The sequence below is a fragment of the Engraulis encrasicolus genome, chromosome 23, assembly GCF_034702125.1.
Source record: "Engraulis encrasicolus isolate BLACKSEA-1 chromosome 23, IST_EnEncr_1.0, whole genome shotgun sequence".
In the NCBI taxonomy this organism is placed as follows: domain Eukaryota; kingdom Metazoa; phylum Chordata; class Actinopteri; order Clupeiformes; family Engraulidae; genus Engraulis; species Engraulis encrasicolus.
Window position 1 is genome coordinate 4,831,589 of NC_085879.1, and position 17,859 is coordinate 4,849,447.

Below are 17,859 nucleotides of genomic sequence, written 5' to 3' on the forward strand. Positions count from 1 at the left end.
TCTGCTTAGCACGTGAGGGAACTTATTTACAGTAGCTCTGCCTATGTCTACACTTTCAGAGCACAGCTTAAAATGGGCACATTTCAAACTTTCTACTTTACTTAAATACTTTACCCTATGACTTTGTGTACACAATACCTTACACAAATGTGTTTTAAATACCTCTATTATCATCTAAATTCCACTTTATTATCGACTAATTCAAATCAACAAATTCTACCTGCACATTCCTCCTCTCTGCATCCTCATGTACAGTAGGCCTATATTCATGCTCTACAGCTCATGAATAATTGACATGAACATAAAACCTGCCCTGGCATGACCACTTCCATAACAGATAGGTGTATGGAAATGAACAATTTCCCCGAACACCTTCAGAGAGTTGTGAAGAGGTGAGTATTGAGGTATTAGTCATCAGAAGACTGCATCAATCAGACTGAAAGCATTAGTGAGATGGAGGGAAATCATTGGAAATTGCTGTCAAAACAAGTGCAAAAAGCCATTAGACAACCATCACTGGCAATTTCTATTTGGGTCGGCTCCAAAAGTTCATTACCTGTTCCCCTGCTCTAAAGATGGCTGGACAGAGATATGCTGACACAGTCTATTTTCAGCCAGCGTTATTCTTCCATGTCCATGGATTTCCCATAAAAACCTACTTCAAGATGAGGTCTGATTTAGGAAAAGAACAGCATTTGCACACAGGGGCATAACTGTACTCTAAATCCAGATAATTTGACACTTTAAAAGTATGGTCAGATGTGTTTGTGTCAGACGTCAAATGATACAATGTTCCGAAACCATATATAATGTTAATGGCACTTTACAGAAGAAACTGGCACTAAAATCAAGATAGTCACATGGAAAATACTGGTTACAACTGATACAGACTGGTTGTAGGTTTGTAACGATTGGTATAACCAACATTTTGCTTCAATATATTGTCTTACAGGAAATTTCACAATGACTAAGTTTTTGTCCTCTATTTCAATGTCCTGACATTTCATTGGTTTTAGAATGATTTGTCAAAACTTATTTACAAAATGCATTGTCACATACAATTCCATCCTGAGATAATCCCAATATTATGTGTTTTCAAGGATGGAATATTAAGTAGCCTAGCTATTTATGGCCAGAACACTGTCACTGTGTAGTTTAAAGTTATACCTCATATTACACTTTTTTATTGCCGTCGTGGCATTTGACATTTTCAGGGGCAACCAGACATTGACTTCATAAAAAAAATGGTTAATAAGTGATTTGACAACGCGTGGAACACACAGAAATACAAAATATGTATTTTAGCAAATCTCATGGGAGCGTTTAGAATAATGTATTGAAACATTTTATAATTTTTCATTGTGCAAACCGTCATTTTTCACTGACCCCTACAGACAATGAGTGCGTATACATGCAGTTCAGTATCCCGAATATGAGGCATATCCCGGTTATGATCATATTCGGGATAAGGTGTTTATAGGAGCACAGAACGCTATATCCCAGTCTACATTCTTGGCCGTTATAGAATTCTCTTCAAATGCGTGTAGCTTGGATACCATCAACAGCGTTCTGTGGGAAGCCCCTGTATTCCGGATAAGGTGTTTACATGCGTCAGTATCCCGGCTTCTTTCGGAATACTCCACCTAGCATATCCCGATTTCTCAGTATCCCGAATAAGGGCTTATTCGGGATACTGAAGTGTTTATATGCTCAAGCGCAAATTCGGGATACTTAATATCCCGATCCTATTCGGGATACTGAACTGCATGTATACACACTCATTGTGTGCAAATCAATTCAGCATTTAATGTTGGCAGTATGAAATGATTTCAACTAGGCCTACCTGTAATACTGCTCATGAACTGTTTAAATGGAGTTGAATATCTAATCATCTCTATCATGATTTCAAGTGATCTTATTCACCATCACACCACTTACCACAAATAAGTGGCCCAAGAATTAAGCTTTTGATTTTTAAGCTACCTACCCACCCTTGAGGATGAGAACACATGAAGCGGATTCACCAAAATGTCAGTCAGGGTGTAGCCATCTCATTCCTGTGGTACAGAACTGATCAAATAAAAACAGGCTGACATGTCTCAAAGGACCCCCGTCATCACCACTAATGCAGCCTGCATGTGAAGATTTTGAGATATTGAACATGCTGCTTGAAGGAACCTCTTAATACTGTCTGACCCTCTTGGCAACATGCTCGATGTGACTCTAACTCAGTCGGGCACATCAAGTCATGAATGCGGCCTGATGGATCCCGTTCCAGATTACGGGCCGGGTCTACTACCCCCGTCCTCCGGTAGCGATCAATAGCAGAGAGTGAGTCATTCGACCTAATGCCACGTCCAGACTCCTAGTGTCGTAATAGACTAGCTCTGCCCCACAAAGGCAAAGTGCACTAACTACATAGTTTGTCAAAACGGAGTTTAGACTGAAAATGGTCTTCATATTTCTTATGTCAAAATCGCAGATATCCAACCTTATACCAAGGCCTTGAAGGCCTTTTTTATCAGTTTCAATGTTGGCAAAGTTACTGCACTTCGCCTTTGTAGGGCAGAGCTTGCACCTCGATTTTGCGTCAGCAGACATCCATACATATCCCATCATTCGATTTTCAGATCTGCCATGCTGAAGCCTCCAAAAGACAAAAAAACGGCCATGTGACAGCTTTCAACACAGTCGCTAACACAGTGCTACCCTAATGGCTGCTAACTTGTATTGACCTTCTTGTTGCTTCACACAGGCCAAGGCTGCTGTCTGCAGACCATTATGGGTTAAGGACAGCTTCTTACATAATCTTAAATCAGGTCACAAGAAAGGAAAACACAATTCTGCGTCACTGGGGATGGAGAGAGTTCAGACTGCCATATATGAATAAATAAATGTAGGAGTAATGAAATAGGGCTGAAAGTAGCAGAAAGTAGCAGGGGAAGAATGTGCTCCAATAATGATGGACCCTGAGAGAGAGAGAGAGAGAGAGAGAGAGAGAGAGAGAGAGAGAGAGAGAGAGAGAGAGAGAGAGAGAGAGAGAGAGAGAGAGAGAGAGAGAGAGAGAGAGAGAGAGAGAGCATGTGTGTGTGGGTTTCAGAGAAATGTTTTTTTCAACCCAAGCAATGCAAGGCTAAATCATATTGTGCGTCAAGATTGAATGTTACATATGATCATCCTTTGTTACTTTCCGATTTGAACCAAATGACCCAAGATCACTTCAGGAAGTTATGCTAAGCTATGTTTAATTGGTTGAACTTTGCCAAAAGTGAATCCCTTTAGCAAGTGGAAGTGGGTGTCATAAGCCTACCTAATAGAACCACCAACTAATTACTAGTTTGCCACCAGTAAATAGCTTGCCGACAGCATTTTAATTACCCCCAAAGCTCATATAACAGTCGACATAAAAGTTTAGCGGCAGATGGTTACATACAACATTACAACATGTAGAAAGTTCAGCCATCTCATTTGGTATATTTTATGGATGTGCTGTACAACAGGGGAAAAGGCAATTGACTGCGGCAGGGAGGAAGCAATTAAAAAATCCTTTTTTACTTGTGATACTGTCTGCTCTATTGTGTCTTAGGCTGTACGTGCAGTGCTTATGTCTGAGCAGAGAGTTGGCTGGATGGAGTGGGTCTTTAATGATTCTCTCTGCTCTCTTCTGGCAGCGCTGCACATACATTGAGTTCATGGAGGGAAGTGTTGTGCCTATAATCCTCTCTGCAGTCTTGATGACTCTTTGCAGAGACTTCCTTTCAGCCTGCGTGGTGTTGCCATACGAGACAGTGATGTCTGTGCTGAGGATGCTCTCTGTTAGTCTTCTGTAGGCCTGGGTGAGGGCGGGCGGTGGTTCAGTCCAACCTTCCTGAGCGTCATTATAAAATACAGCCTTTTGCTGGGGCTTTTTACACTGCAGCAGTAGCATTCAAGGTTCAGCTCAGGGGTGAATTTCTCAAAACCACAGTTGCTCACTACATTAGCTACTTTGTTGTTTTCAATGCATTTTCCCATTGGAAACTACCGAAGTTGCTAACAGGCTAACAACTTCTCTTTTGAGAAAATCACCCCAGGTTTGAGGTCACATGCATTTCAAGGAATGTATGCTGCCCTAAAAAGGAAAAAGGCAGTAACTGCGCAGAGCTCAAAACTGAGTCAGTTGACTTTAAAATGATGCTGCAATCCAGTATAAGTGGTTTTTGGGATATTACTGATATGTGACAGTTTTGTTACTTTATATTACCACCCTTTTTCCAAATCAATCATTTTATTTATCTGTAGACTTTGATATATATGGCATTAAAGTTATAGTTTGCAGTTATATAGTACTGTATATACAGTATGCAGTTACTGCCTTTTTGCTTTGTAGGGCAGTATGGCTGTCTGTCGGCCCTCACCGCCTCGGTCCCTTTCATGTGCAGAGGCTGTAAGTAAAAGGGAGGAGGATGTTTGCTGCAGTTCATTAGTAATTGCCTCGTCTTATCGGTGTTGAGGATGAGGTCTGAACCATCAGAGTCTATGATTGACTCAATATGTCCCCAGGCCTACTTGCGACCTGTTGTCTTGTGGCTAGCCACATTTAGGACGAGGGGTATGAACTTTGACCTGCCCATTGCGGATTACACCCCGAGCATGAGATCACATGATTGATCCACCAACCCTTTTGAACCACGCTCTAGGTGCAATGTTTACATTCTTGTAAGTAAAACAGCAAATCATCTTCAGACTGAATGCAAAGCAAGTTGCCATAGTGACTAACAGTGAACAAAGCACCTGTGATCATGAAAATAGCCCCAAGTGACTGTCTGCACACAGAAAGCACACCGAATAAAAATAAACACCACTTAAAAAGAATAAGGCAACAGGTAAATAAAGATCCATTATGAAGCCTGAAGGATGCTGTTGAGCAAAGCAGATATTAAACACATCGAAAAAGGAATATGCTTTCAGAACTGAACAAATATTTTGACATATGAAGCGAATAAAAATCTTGTGTGGATGTTGAAACTAAGCTGCATGTGCGGTACACATGTTTCTATTGCCAAGGGGGCGGGAATCACAGGAATGTTTTTTATCAAGATCATAAATGTCACGTCTTGCCTAGCAACCCCTCTTTAAAAAAAAAAAGCTTAAATATCAAGAGATCACAGTAATCGCTAGTAGGCAGACAAGGGAACATTTCAGCACACATGACTGTGCATTTAAGATGCAACGGTGGTGGTGCAAAGAAGAAGAAGAAAAAAAACAATTGCCCAGTGACAAGTGCTTTTTGCAGACACATCTGAGTGGGCAAGGCCACTTAACATGCCTCTGTGAAATTGGCTAGCTAATGAGGCCCAGGGTTCAGCCGTACACATGAATACAGATGGCAGCTTTTATTCCTCCACTTTGCTTAAGAGGTTCAGCCAACGACCAACACCGACTGGTCTGACAGGCAAACTCTCCCAAACGAACATATACTACTCACACACACAACATAAATACACAACGAATTATAATACTACTACTTGCACGACTTCTGAAACTAACAAAAATCATCGTCATCATAAACATAATGATAATCACCAATGACACCTAATAGATAAAAATAAAAAAATAAACATTAAGAAAAATAATACCATGTAAATACTGGGTTAGGGTCAACAAGCAAATTTATAAACAGAAATAAAAACAGCACTTTGAATTCATTTCCATCTGACACAATTTAAATCACTTTGGACCAGCATATGAAAAAGCCCTTGCAGAGGACTTTTGTGTGTGTGAGTGTGTGTGTTTGTGTGTGTGTATAGGTACAAGGTTAGGGGTACGCCAAAGGACAAACGAATGCATGAAGAATATAAGAAACTGCAAGGAGCCAAGGAAGGGTGTGGGTGTGGGGGCGGGGTACATCATTGGTGGCCTTTGAAATGTCAAGGTGGCCCAGTGGGGCAGAACGTTGTCCTGGAAATATGGCACACATTACTCTACTGCAACAAGTGTCAGCAGGGCAGCACGCAGATACCAGGAGCAGTTCCTGGAAGACTAGCATGGCCTGTCTACTGTATTACTGTACATCAGTGGTTTTCAAAAGCAATGAAAGTCATCGGTCACACCACTGTTTCACCCACGGAGACCATGATAGCTAGGAGGGCCAGTTCCTGGAAGAGTGGCCTGGTCTGCCCATTAAGCTATGGGTTTCAAGGGCGACGACTCCATCTCTTCAGGTCAATCAGGCCAGACAGACAAGCAGAGTAGAAGGCCAGTTGTTGCACACGTGTCGCAGTATCTGTACCGCTTAGGCAGTTAGTGCAAGTGGTTCTCAACTTTTTTTGAATTAGCGGCATCTGGAACTCATCATAAGCATCCAAACATCCCCTTGACCTCACTATAAGCAGGGTTTCCCCCAGCACTTAATTGCTAAGTAAGGCTCCCACCTTGACAATAAACACCTACCACCTTGACTAGGTCCCCTGAAAAGACAAAGATTTAAAATGTTGGGAATGTCATTTCTTAATTTGCTTAACAAAAATATAGTATACTTTTAACGCCTCACCACCTTGACTAACAAAAATTCTCCGGGTAACACTGATAAGCCTGCCAACGCTTAGTATTAAAAATAGAATAGACTAATGGCCCAAAATGGCAACTAAGCACCTTACACTCTCAGATATTCTGCTCCCCAACGCCCATATGGGGGGTGTAGCGCCCCCGTTGAGAAACACTAAGTTAGTGGAACCGACTTTAGCAGATTCTTTCCCATGAACATGGAACAGAATGGACATAGAAAACAGGACAAACCTAACCCTGTAAAATCCAATAACATTAACAAAATATTATTTGGTGTATGTGTGCAGGCCCGGATTAACGCACAGGCAAGATAAGGCTGCAGCCTAGGAGCCCCCACCTGCCAGGGGGCCGCTGATTGGCCAAATGTGAAAAATTGCAGAAATGTGACAAGATCCCATATTGAACATTTCCTCTGTGGTGTTGAGTGCAGTTTGAAATCTATTTAATGCTCCTCTCCAAAGTTGGTAGACATGTTATCCTAGCTGGTAATTACGACACTGTATATGTAAACTTGTCACAAAATTTGCCTTCCGGGCCCCACAACAACCTGTAGCCTAGGGGCCCCAAGCCATCTTAATCTGGCCTTGTGTGTGTGTGTGTGTTGTGATAAAACATTGATGATGTGGAAATATAAGTTAACATCATGATACTCAGTTGTGCTGTTGCTAGCCCTTCAGGTGCACTTGGCACAAATGTTTTGTGTTATTCATAGATGGATGAATGGGATGGAAATGATTGGTCGTTCTGTGTGAAATTGTCCCCCCAAAAGTAATTAATGTGCCCAAGATCCAGCATTACACAGTTCAAAAACAATCTGGGCATATAGAATGAAATTCATTAAAATGCAATGCAGGCATAATAAAATTCTATCCACATACAACATGAAATCTGCAGGCATTTTTAATCGCCCTTCAGAGGGATAGAGCGAGAGAATCCCATCTCCCATGACATTCTCAGAACAGAAACGTGCCATTACTGAAAGCCCTGTGAGGCTTTACAATGAGCTCATGTAGCGGCTTCTCTTACATGGGAGGTGCAGTACACTGCACGTTTTCCCATCAAACACTTTGATCTGAACAAGCAGCAGCCAGCCCACCAGGCGGACAGGACACTATGGATACAAGCAATTACCTGCAAATTAGTCTGATTTTTTAGCCTGCTCATGTAGGCTTCATATTAGGAAAAAAGGTCAAAGGCATGGCCTTGGCTGCTAAACCGGCATAATCGCCTCACCTTTGATGGCCATAAAGATGCATAAAGATCTAGGTTAGTGTACTACATGCATGCACAGAGGAACCATCTCTTCTCTGCTCCTCCTCAACAATAACTAAAATCTCTCAAGTCCCAAGCAATTCAACGTTCTAGTTTTCTACAGCCAATTTGACAGCAGCCAAAAAAATGCTGTAGCTCACTCATAGCGATCTCGCTAAAAGAAAATGGAACTGATGCCAAGTAGCACAGCTCAATGGAATGTGGATGCCATCTCCATTTACCTCAAAAAGATATGCTACTGACGAAACAAGTAGCTCACATTAGCCAACGTCTTAGTCAAATTAGCCCAATTGCTAGCGTGTCCGCCTCCCATACACCCAGTCTGGGTCTGGACTTGGTTGCAGAGGGGTGAAGCAGGGCAGCTAGCACAGCTCAGCATGGACCATTTAACCTCCTTAGAGACACCTCAAAACCATGATGCTACTAACTGAGCTAGTAGTCCAGCGATTAGCTCCCTTGGAAGTGTGCCTGCATCCCATACAGCATTTGGATCTGGACTGCGCAGAAAGACATTTGATTGCAAGGCAACACACAAAATCTACACTAACTTTCAAAAGTTTGGAGTCATCCTAATCTTTCCAGTTATCTTCTGTAGTGTGGAGACCATAAACCAAAGGGTGTCGAACTCATTTCAGTTCAGGGGCCACATACAGCCTATTTAATCTCAAGTGGGCCGGACCAATAATGCAACTGTGAAATGTCGCAAATTTCTGCTTCATATTGGAATCACATTGCTTGAAAATCACATAGAGGTGGATGACATTTGACTGTAAATGGCGACCAAAAAGACATTTGTCCTCAAGTCTTTGACATTTTTTCTCTCTTCAGGTCTGGGGCCGGATTGAACCATCTGGCGGGCCACATCAGGCCCCGGGTCCTTATGTTTGACACTCCTGCCTAAAGCATTTGACCAGAAGAGTACATCAACAAAAATGAAATCAGGAAGAGACAACGGTGAAGAGTCTGCCTTTTCATTCCAAAATGGAGCTTGTGCATTGACATGACAAACAAATCCTCACTGCCAAAGTCCTAATGACTACTCCTCTGAAGCGGGAAATACAAGCAAAACAGCATTGACTCATATCAGCCCCAGGCACCACACGAAGAAAGCGAGATTCTGTTCCCATTCATTAATATGACTGTTTATGAAAACGGTTGTTTATGCCATGGGTGTAGCATCAGTATCCCCAGGGTACTGCAATGGACACGGTGTGACGACGTGCACCCGAAAATAATGACTTCCTGCTGTCTGAATGTCACATCCATAGGCAAATTGGAGCTCTATGACTGGGTCACGGCTGCTTGAATTAATATTATTACTGCATAACGAGACATGGCATTCAGAAATTACAGATAGGCAGAAAGACACGACAAAAAGAATGGGGAAGAGAGAAAGTAAGTAACAGAAAGAAACTGCAAATTGAAGCAATTGTCACAGAGAACCTATAGGGCCATGGTGCAAAGAGAAGAGGAGTGAAGAGAAGAGAAGAGAAGAGAAGAGAAGAGAAGAGAAGAGAAGAGAAGAGAAGAGAAGAGAAGAGAAGAGAAGAGAAGAGGAAAGAAGAGAGGAGAAAAGGAAAGGAGAGAAGAGAATGGTAGAGAAGAGAAGAGAAGAAAAGAAAAGAGAAGAAAAGAGAAGAGAAGAGAAGAGAAGAGAAGAGAAGAGAAGAGAAGAGAAGAGAAGAGAAGAGAAGAGAAGAGAAGAGGGAAGAGGAAGAGCCATACCATTTCCACAGTTAAGCTAGGTCCGTCCAAAGACTCATTTTCAGGCAAGTGAAACCCGGCCAACCTTTAATCAAGTCCACCTGGCAGAGGGCGAGAGCCGTGACAAATTGAACCGCATGATGGGAGCATGTGGCAATGGCAGCCCTTCGGAAGTAAACTTTTAACCCCGGTTAAGACAGATAACCCCCTCATGAGTCTCGCTCACCCTTTCTCTCAGTCCCCCCTCACCTCTCTCAATCATGGAGCAATCTGCACCAGCAGCAGCCCGTCATCTTACAGTCAAATGAATGGTAAAACACTGCCTGTATTTACATGTTATTAACATGCAAAAGGGGGTCTGTGTTTCCCAGCACCAGCCCATCTGTATTTGTCAAGAAAAAAAAGTGTAAGACGCAATGAATTCCGGGAAAAAAAAGGGAAGGGGAAGGCGAGCGAAGGCTGGTGGGAAATGAATAAATAGACGGAGGTACTCTCTGATGCTCTTTGTAGCCAGCTTCTTGGCACTGATAGAGATAGATGTAGATTCATGTACATGTAGGTTTGAGCGCGGGAGAAGGAGAGCACGTACACTTTCATGAGGCATGCAACGCCTGATTCGCACTGAAAGAAAAGCCACGGCGAAACACACTCATGCATTCTGATGACATACTGCAAGGCTTTAACACACACATACACCACCTACTATGCACACACGCATGAATGCACACACACACACGTGCACCATTCATTTCAAAGACACATGAACACAGACAGCGTGGAAACAAACCTGCGTAGTACATGGAGAACTAAGAAAGAATGGACACAGCTCCCAATTAGTCACCACCGCATTCAACGCAGCTCCTGAATGGAGGCCACAGGTGCAGAGACGACGACTTACGCTGAAGGTCGAACTACATCGCCTCACACACGACAAGCACACGCACAAAGCCTTTAGTGGCCACGTCAGGATGAAGGGACTCAGTTAACTGCTTTTGAATGCAAATTCACTCGTCATCACTGAAAAATTGGGAATTTAATAAGTTGAGCTGCAAATTCAATATCTCGAACAGAGAAATCGTGGAAGGATATGAGACCCGCCATCCTTCCGATGGCCTCATTCATATGCGCACGTTGAAGAGCAATGGAAGAGTAATGGAAGTATATTTCATATTTCCATCACATACTGTTGGGGGATTCGAGAGATGCTCTTGATGCAAATGAGCTGCTGCATTAGCAAAGCAAACTTGAGAACGGCCAAAGAATGGTGTACGCACATCCAGGCTCACACACACAGACAGCGACACACACACACAGACACACACACACAGACACACACAGACAGACAGACAGACACACAGCGACACACACACACACAGACAGCAACACACACACAGCGACACACACACAGCGACACAAACACACACACACAGCGACACAAACACACACAAACAGCGACACACACACACAGCGACGCACACACACACACACACACACACACACACACACACACACACACACACACACACACACACACACACACACACACACACACACACACACACACACACACACACACACACACACACACACACACACACACACAGTAAATACGTAATAGCATCCATTAATCAAACTTTGTTGAGTATACACGGTACATCAGACAATGATAACTTTTGCTCTATCAAAAGTGGTTATGAAGACACTTGGTACAGACTCATCCTCCACTGCCTTCATCTAGAGAAGATGTACAGCATCCATCACCAACAGGGACGTGACCAACAAGAATAGAAGAATAGAGGGAATACACATGGTCCCTTCTCGCAATATCTCCACCTGACAACTAAGAGAGGCACCAGCTCGGCTTCAGAAAGTATAAAAAGGCACAAGTGTGTCGGACCCACTCTTAGGTCATAGGTCATGCGTTTAAACCAGATGATCCTAACGAGCAGGCAATGGGGGCATTGCCCTTTACCATGCCGCCAGTACTGACAATAGAAGGACAAAATGACCCCCAGGGACAGCCATACTGCCGTGCAATACTAGAACGCAGTAACTCAAAATGGTCGAATTTTTTTTTATATCGGAAATCGGTTCTAAACTACCTCATTTGTCTTGTGTCCAAAAATGGTGGTCCAACACCGTTCCGTTTTGGAGAAAACTCATTTTGAAAGTGCAAAAATGACCCAAAAAAGGTTAAACAAAAACGCTGTAAGTCGGCGAGTTACTGCTGCACGTTTCAATGGGACTGGTTTGGGAGTAGACAGTAATACAAGCTAAGAACGCAGTAACTCCTGCAGTAACTCCATTTTGTGGCAGTAATACCAGCCAAGAACGCAGTAAGTCTGCTTTTTGTGGCAAAAAGACACATAAATGTTGTTTTTTTTGTTTGTTTTTTGTGTGCATTAAATTTCTATCCTAAACAAGCATTACCAGGAAGTGTCACCACCAATTTACCGACAACACAGTTATCGCGCCATATGGAAAACTTTGAAGCCTTTTTTCTCAGTTTGCCGTTTTCAGAGTTACTGCGTTCTAAGATTGTAGGGCAGCATACTATACTGTACAGGGGTCAAAGACGTCCAAAAAGGGATTGTCATTCAGTGTAACGGATACCTTCTGCTGACTGCAACGGCAAAAAAACATGATTTATAAATTGTTTCAAGTGAATAGATGACAGCCGAGGCTTTCATGAATTCACTGGAAAAAAATAAAATAGGCCTAAAAAGAGTCGTGTTTTTTACAGTTACAGTCAGCAGAAGGTATCGGTTAGACTGAATGACAATTTCATTTTGCACGTCTTTGACCCACAGGGACTTTTATAGGGTCTTTCATCCAGGTGTTGAGTTTAAAAGTGAGACTGGCAAGCTAGCCTACCCTAGTTGCTCAAATGGGACCGTCAGGCAGGCATTAAGTAACATATACTGTACGTGCAACCCATACCACAACCATTCAGGACGAAATACCCTTGAAATTCATTGTCCAGTACTACACACTTATGATGTCACTGATTTGTCTCTACCGTCTTTGGGCCATGCCTTCTATTTTCCATATGCCAATGCATTTTCCCTCCTGTGACACTTCTTTCCTCTTAAATGAAAAGCTACTGTATCTGTAAGCAGGGCTATTAGATTAAAATACTGCACTTGTGCAAAATAATGCACTAGCAAGGGGGCTGTGAGCCAATTTTGTTTTCCAGTCATAACAGTAAGCCTGAAGGTAGAGTATTGAAAATGTATGCTGCAAAGTCACAATGGTGATCTTTTCATGAATATTTACTATGTAATTAACTTGCAAGTCTGACCAAAGTACAGGAAGATGTCTATGACAGGTATTTCAAAATGGCTGACATGGAGAAGCTTCACCTTTTTATGTATGGTAAACTCCAGAGTACATAGAAATGGACAGTTTTGGTGAATAAATATGAAGAACACAACATATGTGAATGGGCAGCATATTCTGGAAATACATACACTTAATTGTGTACCTTTAAATGTACCTTTAAGTTCCCCCTTAAAACAAATTATGCCATCAGCACAGACTTTCATAAGTGTGTGTGTGCGTGCGTGCGTGCGTGGTTTTATGCATGAAATTACACATGCATACATCCATAATTCATTCTCCTCTACATCTTAAGATGCACAGATTATTTTCACTACAATAGAGTGTCTGTGCACCCACACACATGCATGCACACACACAGAGACACAGAAACTACATTTCATCCTGCTTCCCTCGGCTACATTACAACACCTGAAAAAGATAAACGACTGAACTGACTGCAAGACTGTGAAGCATAAAAAGACAATTATCCCATAAAGCCCATAAAACGGAAGAAAAAGGTGTGAAAATTTGCTGCACACCTGGAAAAGGTTAAAAAGTGATTTTCAACTTGAAACACATCATCTTGTCTCTCTCTTTTTCCCCCGCACTTCCCCTCTCTGTCTCCGGGCGGATATGAGCTACAGCCAGAAACTCCTGCTCATTCATCACCAAACCACCACTAACAATGACCTGGGTCCAGCACGGCCCCTACATGAACTCAAATGAAGACTTCAGGCCATTTTCTCCTGCGAAGCCTACAGTAGCGGTGGTGAGTTGCTCTGTCGCTGATGATGATGGTGATGGATTACAAGATCTGGGGGTTGTCTCGCTCGGTCACTCGCCCTCCCTCCTACTGTGTGTGCATGTGTGTGCGTGAGCGTGTGTGTGCACGTGCACGCGCACCCGCACAGCACACGCATGTGTGTAGCAGAAGATTGCCTGTCTGTGGCCGATGGAAGGCGAATCGCAGCCTCTCTACTTTTAAAGTAATGTTTGGGAGAGAGCCACAACAGACTGGAGCGGCTAAGCTACACTTTTCTGATTAGGTCCTTCTGGGCGTTTTCATTTGCAGCACTGCAACATGTGAGGCACAAAGGGCTTTGCCCAAAGGAGCTCTGCTTTGGCGCACACCTGACTAATGTTTAAAGGTGGCCAAACTGCAAATGAGGGGCTGCAGGTTGCTGTGCTCGCCAGCTTTTATTAGCACCATGGGGAGGGTTCGAAATTAGCTCCGCATGCATTGCATTTCAATGCAGGCAGAGCTAAATGTCTAAATGTCAAACACTTACACAGAAGATTATTTTGCCGTTGAAGAATATGTATGGGTATGCATACGTCAGTCTGTAAAATGTCAGTCCTGTTTATGTCTCTGTCTTGGCATGGTATAGAGCAGTGTTTCCCAACCTTTTTGGTTTTGTGTACCCCCTAACCCTTTTCGTAGTGCCATGAGTACCCCCTAACTCATGTTTACATCACTTTTTCTAATCCAATGTTACTATGCTCCATACATTTGTTAAAATTAAAATTTTCCAAGTACCCCCTGCAGTGTGCTCGCGTACCCCTAGTGGTACACGTACCCCTGGTTGGGAAACACTGGTATAGAGAGAGAAACGTAATTTCATTTTCCTTGCATGACTTGTGCATATGAAGAAAGTGACAATAAAAGCTGACTTGACTTGACTTGACATAGCACTACAGCATGACACGTTTTAGCTTCTGAGCTACAAATCGCTATATCCACACACACACAGTTGTGATTTAATCTCATTACACTCTGTGTAATGACAATAAAGGCGTTGTTCAATTTTTATTCTAAAAGGGACCTCAGGGAAATATCCAATGGTATTTATTATATCTCAATATATGCACAAATGCATAGTTATGCTGCCTGCATGCACTGGACATGTGAGTATGTTTATGGTGAGGTGGAAAAAGTAGTTTGTTTATTGGTCAAAAAGCAGTTTGAAGTTCAATCAATTCCCAATGTTAACACAGTGGTTAGTCCCATGAGATATTCACAGAACTAAATGGTGGTTTATGAATAATGCATCTTGAGACATCTGCACAAGTGCTGTAGTGAGGTTTGCGTATGCCACTTAACTGACCACACTGCTAAACAACCTGGTGCATGGCTGTCTGTCTGTCTGTTTGTTTGTCAGTGTGAGTGTATCAGCCAGTAAATATGTGTGTGTGTGTGAGAGAGTGTGTGTGTGTGTGTGTGTGTGTGTGTGTGTGTGTGTGAGAGAGTGTGTGTGTGTGTGTGTGTGTGTGTGTAATGAGAATGTTTACAAGTATTACCTTTGCCTGAAAACACACAGAAGTACACACAAACACACATGGCCAGCAATTTCAATCCACAGAAGTGTCAAGTGGTGGCATAATGCTCTGACTGGCCATGTGCATCACATCAAACGGACCATCGCTGGACTGCTGAGGGAACTAGCGACAGGAAATTGATTTCCACCTTCAGCCCAGCGAGTCAGTTCAAAAGCAGAAAAGCAGTTAGCAAACAAGCTTCTCACTGAGTCATCCTCTCTCTCTCTCTCTCTCAAGAGAGAGAGAGAGAGAGAGAGAGAGAGAGAGAGAGAGAGAGAGAGAGAGAGAGAGAGAGAGAGAGAGAGAGAGAGAGAGAGAGAGAGAGAGAGAGAGAGAGAGAGAGAGAGAGAGAGAGAGAGAGAGAGAGAGCACAGCATCTTCTCACCAGCTCCTCAGCCCTGCACACACACTCTTGCTGACAAGCAGAAAAGATAAAAGGAGCTACACACTTTCAAGAGGTTGGGTGCTGGGGGCCAGTCAATGTCTGAAAATATTAAGCAACAAGATATAAATGAACAAAGACGCCAGAGTCAGATAGTGAAGTGAAAGGTGTGAGAGCTGTGACAATGGTGACAAGCTGTACGGAGAAGTGACGGCTGGGATAGGCGTGACAATCTGACAACCATAGGTTAAAAAAAAAACCTTTCAGCATTAAGATCCGGTAGCTGGTGGACATACTGTACATAAGAAAGACACTCTGCCTCCTAGTGGCCAATAGATGAACTTCAGCAGCAGGTCGCTTGCCCATCAGACCTCAGCTGTCCAATGCCCTCTTGCATGAACAGCAGGCAGGGGAGATATGAGGAAGAGAATTTAACATCTCCCGAGCACAAGGGACAGGAAATCGATGAGGCAGAAGATATTCGTCCACGCCGCACCTAAAAATAGCCTGACCTATAAATGGGAACTGTCTGGCTGGCACGCGCCCCATGAGATTGGGCGATGCTAGCGGCACGTGCTGCTGCGATGAGCCCCATTAGTCCGAGTGATTTCTGGGTGCTCTCGGCTCAAAAACACGGGTCTAATCCCAGCTCACGTGAGCAAATCAATATCAGGCCGGTCATACATAAATACATTTGCACCTAGATTTACAGTGCTGCACAAAAGTATTTGCCCCCTCACTTATTTCTTAGCTTTTATGGCATCTGAATCATTTGAGCTCAAGGGAATTGAAATGGCAGATAGAGAGAACGCTCAAGTCAAAAATATGTCTTAATTGCCGATTTCATTTATTAAGGGGAAAAGCTATCTGAAGCAACATGTCCTCATGTGAAAAAGTAATTGCCCTCTCAGCCGTCCCACTCACTTTGACCTGCTACACATCATCAAACAGGTTCTATTCAAATCATCACTTGGTTTGAAAGGTCTGGTAGCGGTCAGACTTGGGCAGCTGTGAAATATAACTCAGCTGTCCAACATTTATATATTTTTTTGTGTGGTCTTTTTCAACTTTATTTGATAGGACCGTGTGAGATGTGGACAGGAAGCAAATTGGGAGAGAGACGGGGAGGGGTCGGCAAAGGACCCAGGTCGGGAATCAAACCTGGATCAGCCGCATGGCAGGCGAGTGCCCTACCCGTTGGCCACGGCAGGGGCCAGTTGTCCAATATAATGTATAATGATTGATTAATCACAGATACCATTCTCCCTTTCTCTCCTTGACAAACACTGTATCTCATAGAAACAGTATCAAGGCTCAGCACATCTAATTGAGAGAGAACACAGCCATCCGTGGAATGCCACAGAATTTGGTTCCAAGCTTCATTGTGTACAGTAAGGGCAGGCGGCCATATTCCTCATAGTCATCAAACACATTGCTGTGGCCCTTAACTGATGGTGTAGGGGAGATGACCAGATAAGTAGAAGGTAAACCAGGGAGAGATATGGCTTTGGTCAAAGAGGCCCCACTATGTTGCTTTCAGATTGCAATAGAATGTGTGTGTGTATGTATGTGTGTGTGTGTGTGTGTGTGTGAGAGTGAGAGTGAGAGTGAGAGTGAAAGAAAGAGAGAGCTCCATCATGTGTTTTCATATTGAGTGTGTGCGGCGTGTGTGTGTGTGTGTGTGTGTGTAACTTACATGTGAAGAGGACCAGGGCCACGCGGATAAGGAGATCTACTGCCAGCCTGAAGCGCTCGGACACCCGCGACACGGCCAGCGGGACCAAGATCTCTGCCGGCACGTAGAACTGAAGCGCATAGGTGATGAAGATACCAAAGCTGTACAGCAGCTTCACAATCTGATACCACCTGCAGACACAACACAGAGAGAGGGGGGGAGAGAGAGAGAGAGAGAGAGAGAGAGAGAGAGAGAGAGAGAGAGAGAGAGAGAGAGAGAGAGAGAGAGAGAGAGAGAGAGAGAGAGAGAGCGCGTGTGAGATAAGTATGGGTGACAAGTGTGGGTATGGAAAAAAGAGCAAATAAGACTTGATAGTGTCTCCAGGGAAAAGAAAGAGAGAAAGAAAAAAAAAAGAAAAAAGAAAGGAAGAAAAAAGAAAGAAAGACCCCTTGTTGCCCTTGAGGGCAGACGTTACTTCTGTAAATTGACTTCTGCCTTGATCAAACCACCCAGAGACACCCGCCCCTTATGGTGCCAAAATTAATTTGACTGATGGTGCGGTGACCCTGCTCTCCCCTCCTCTCTCTCTCCCATCCAGTTTACAATGAGTCAGTGAGCCCATTGCCCAAATAGAGTGCCGTCT

The 17,859-nt window shown here is 43.3% G+C and overlaps 1 protein-coding gene across 2 annotated transcripts in view; it reads right to left on the minus strand.

The window, feature by feature from the left end:
- Window positions 1–17,859, minus strand: part of slc36a1 (solute carrier family 36 member 1) — a 36,908-nt gene that overhangs the window by 2,866 nt on the left and 16,183 nt on the right. For both annotated transcript variants that reach the window (XM_063190585.1, XM_063190587.1), the window contains one exon: window positions 17,238–17,407. In XM_063190585.1, coding sequence (XP_063046655.1) covers window positions 17,238–17,407 — 170 coding nt within the window. The remainder of the gene's footprint in view (window positions 1–17,237; window positions 17,408–17,859) is intronic.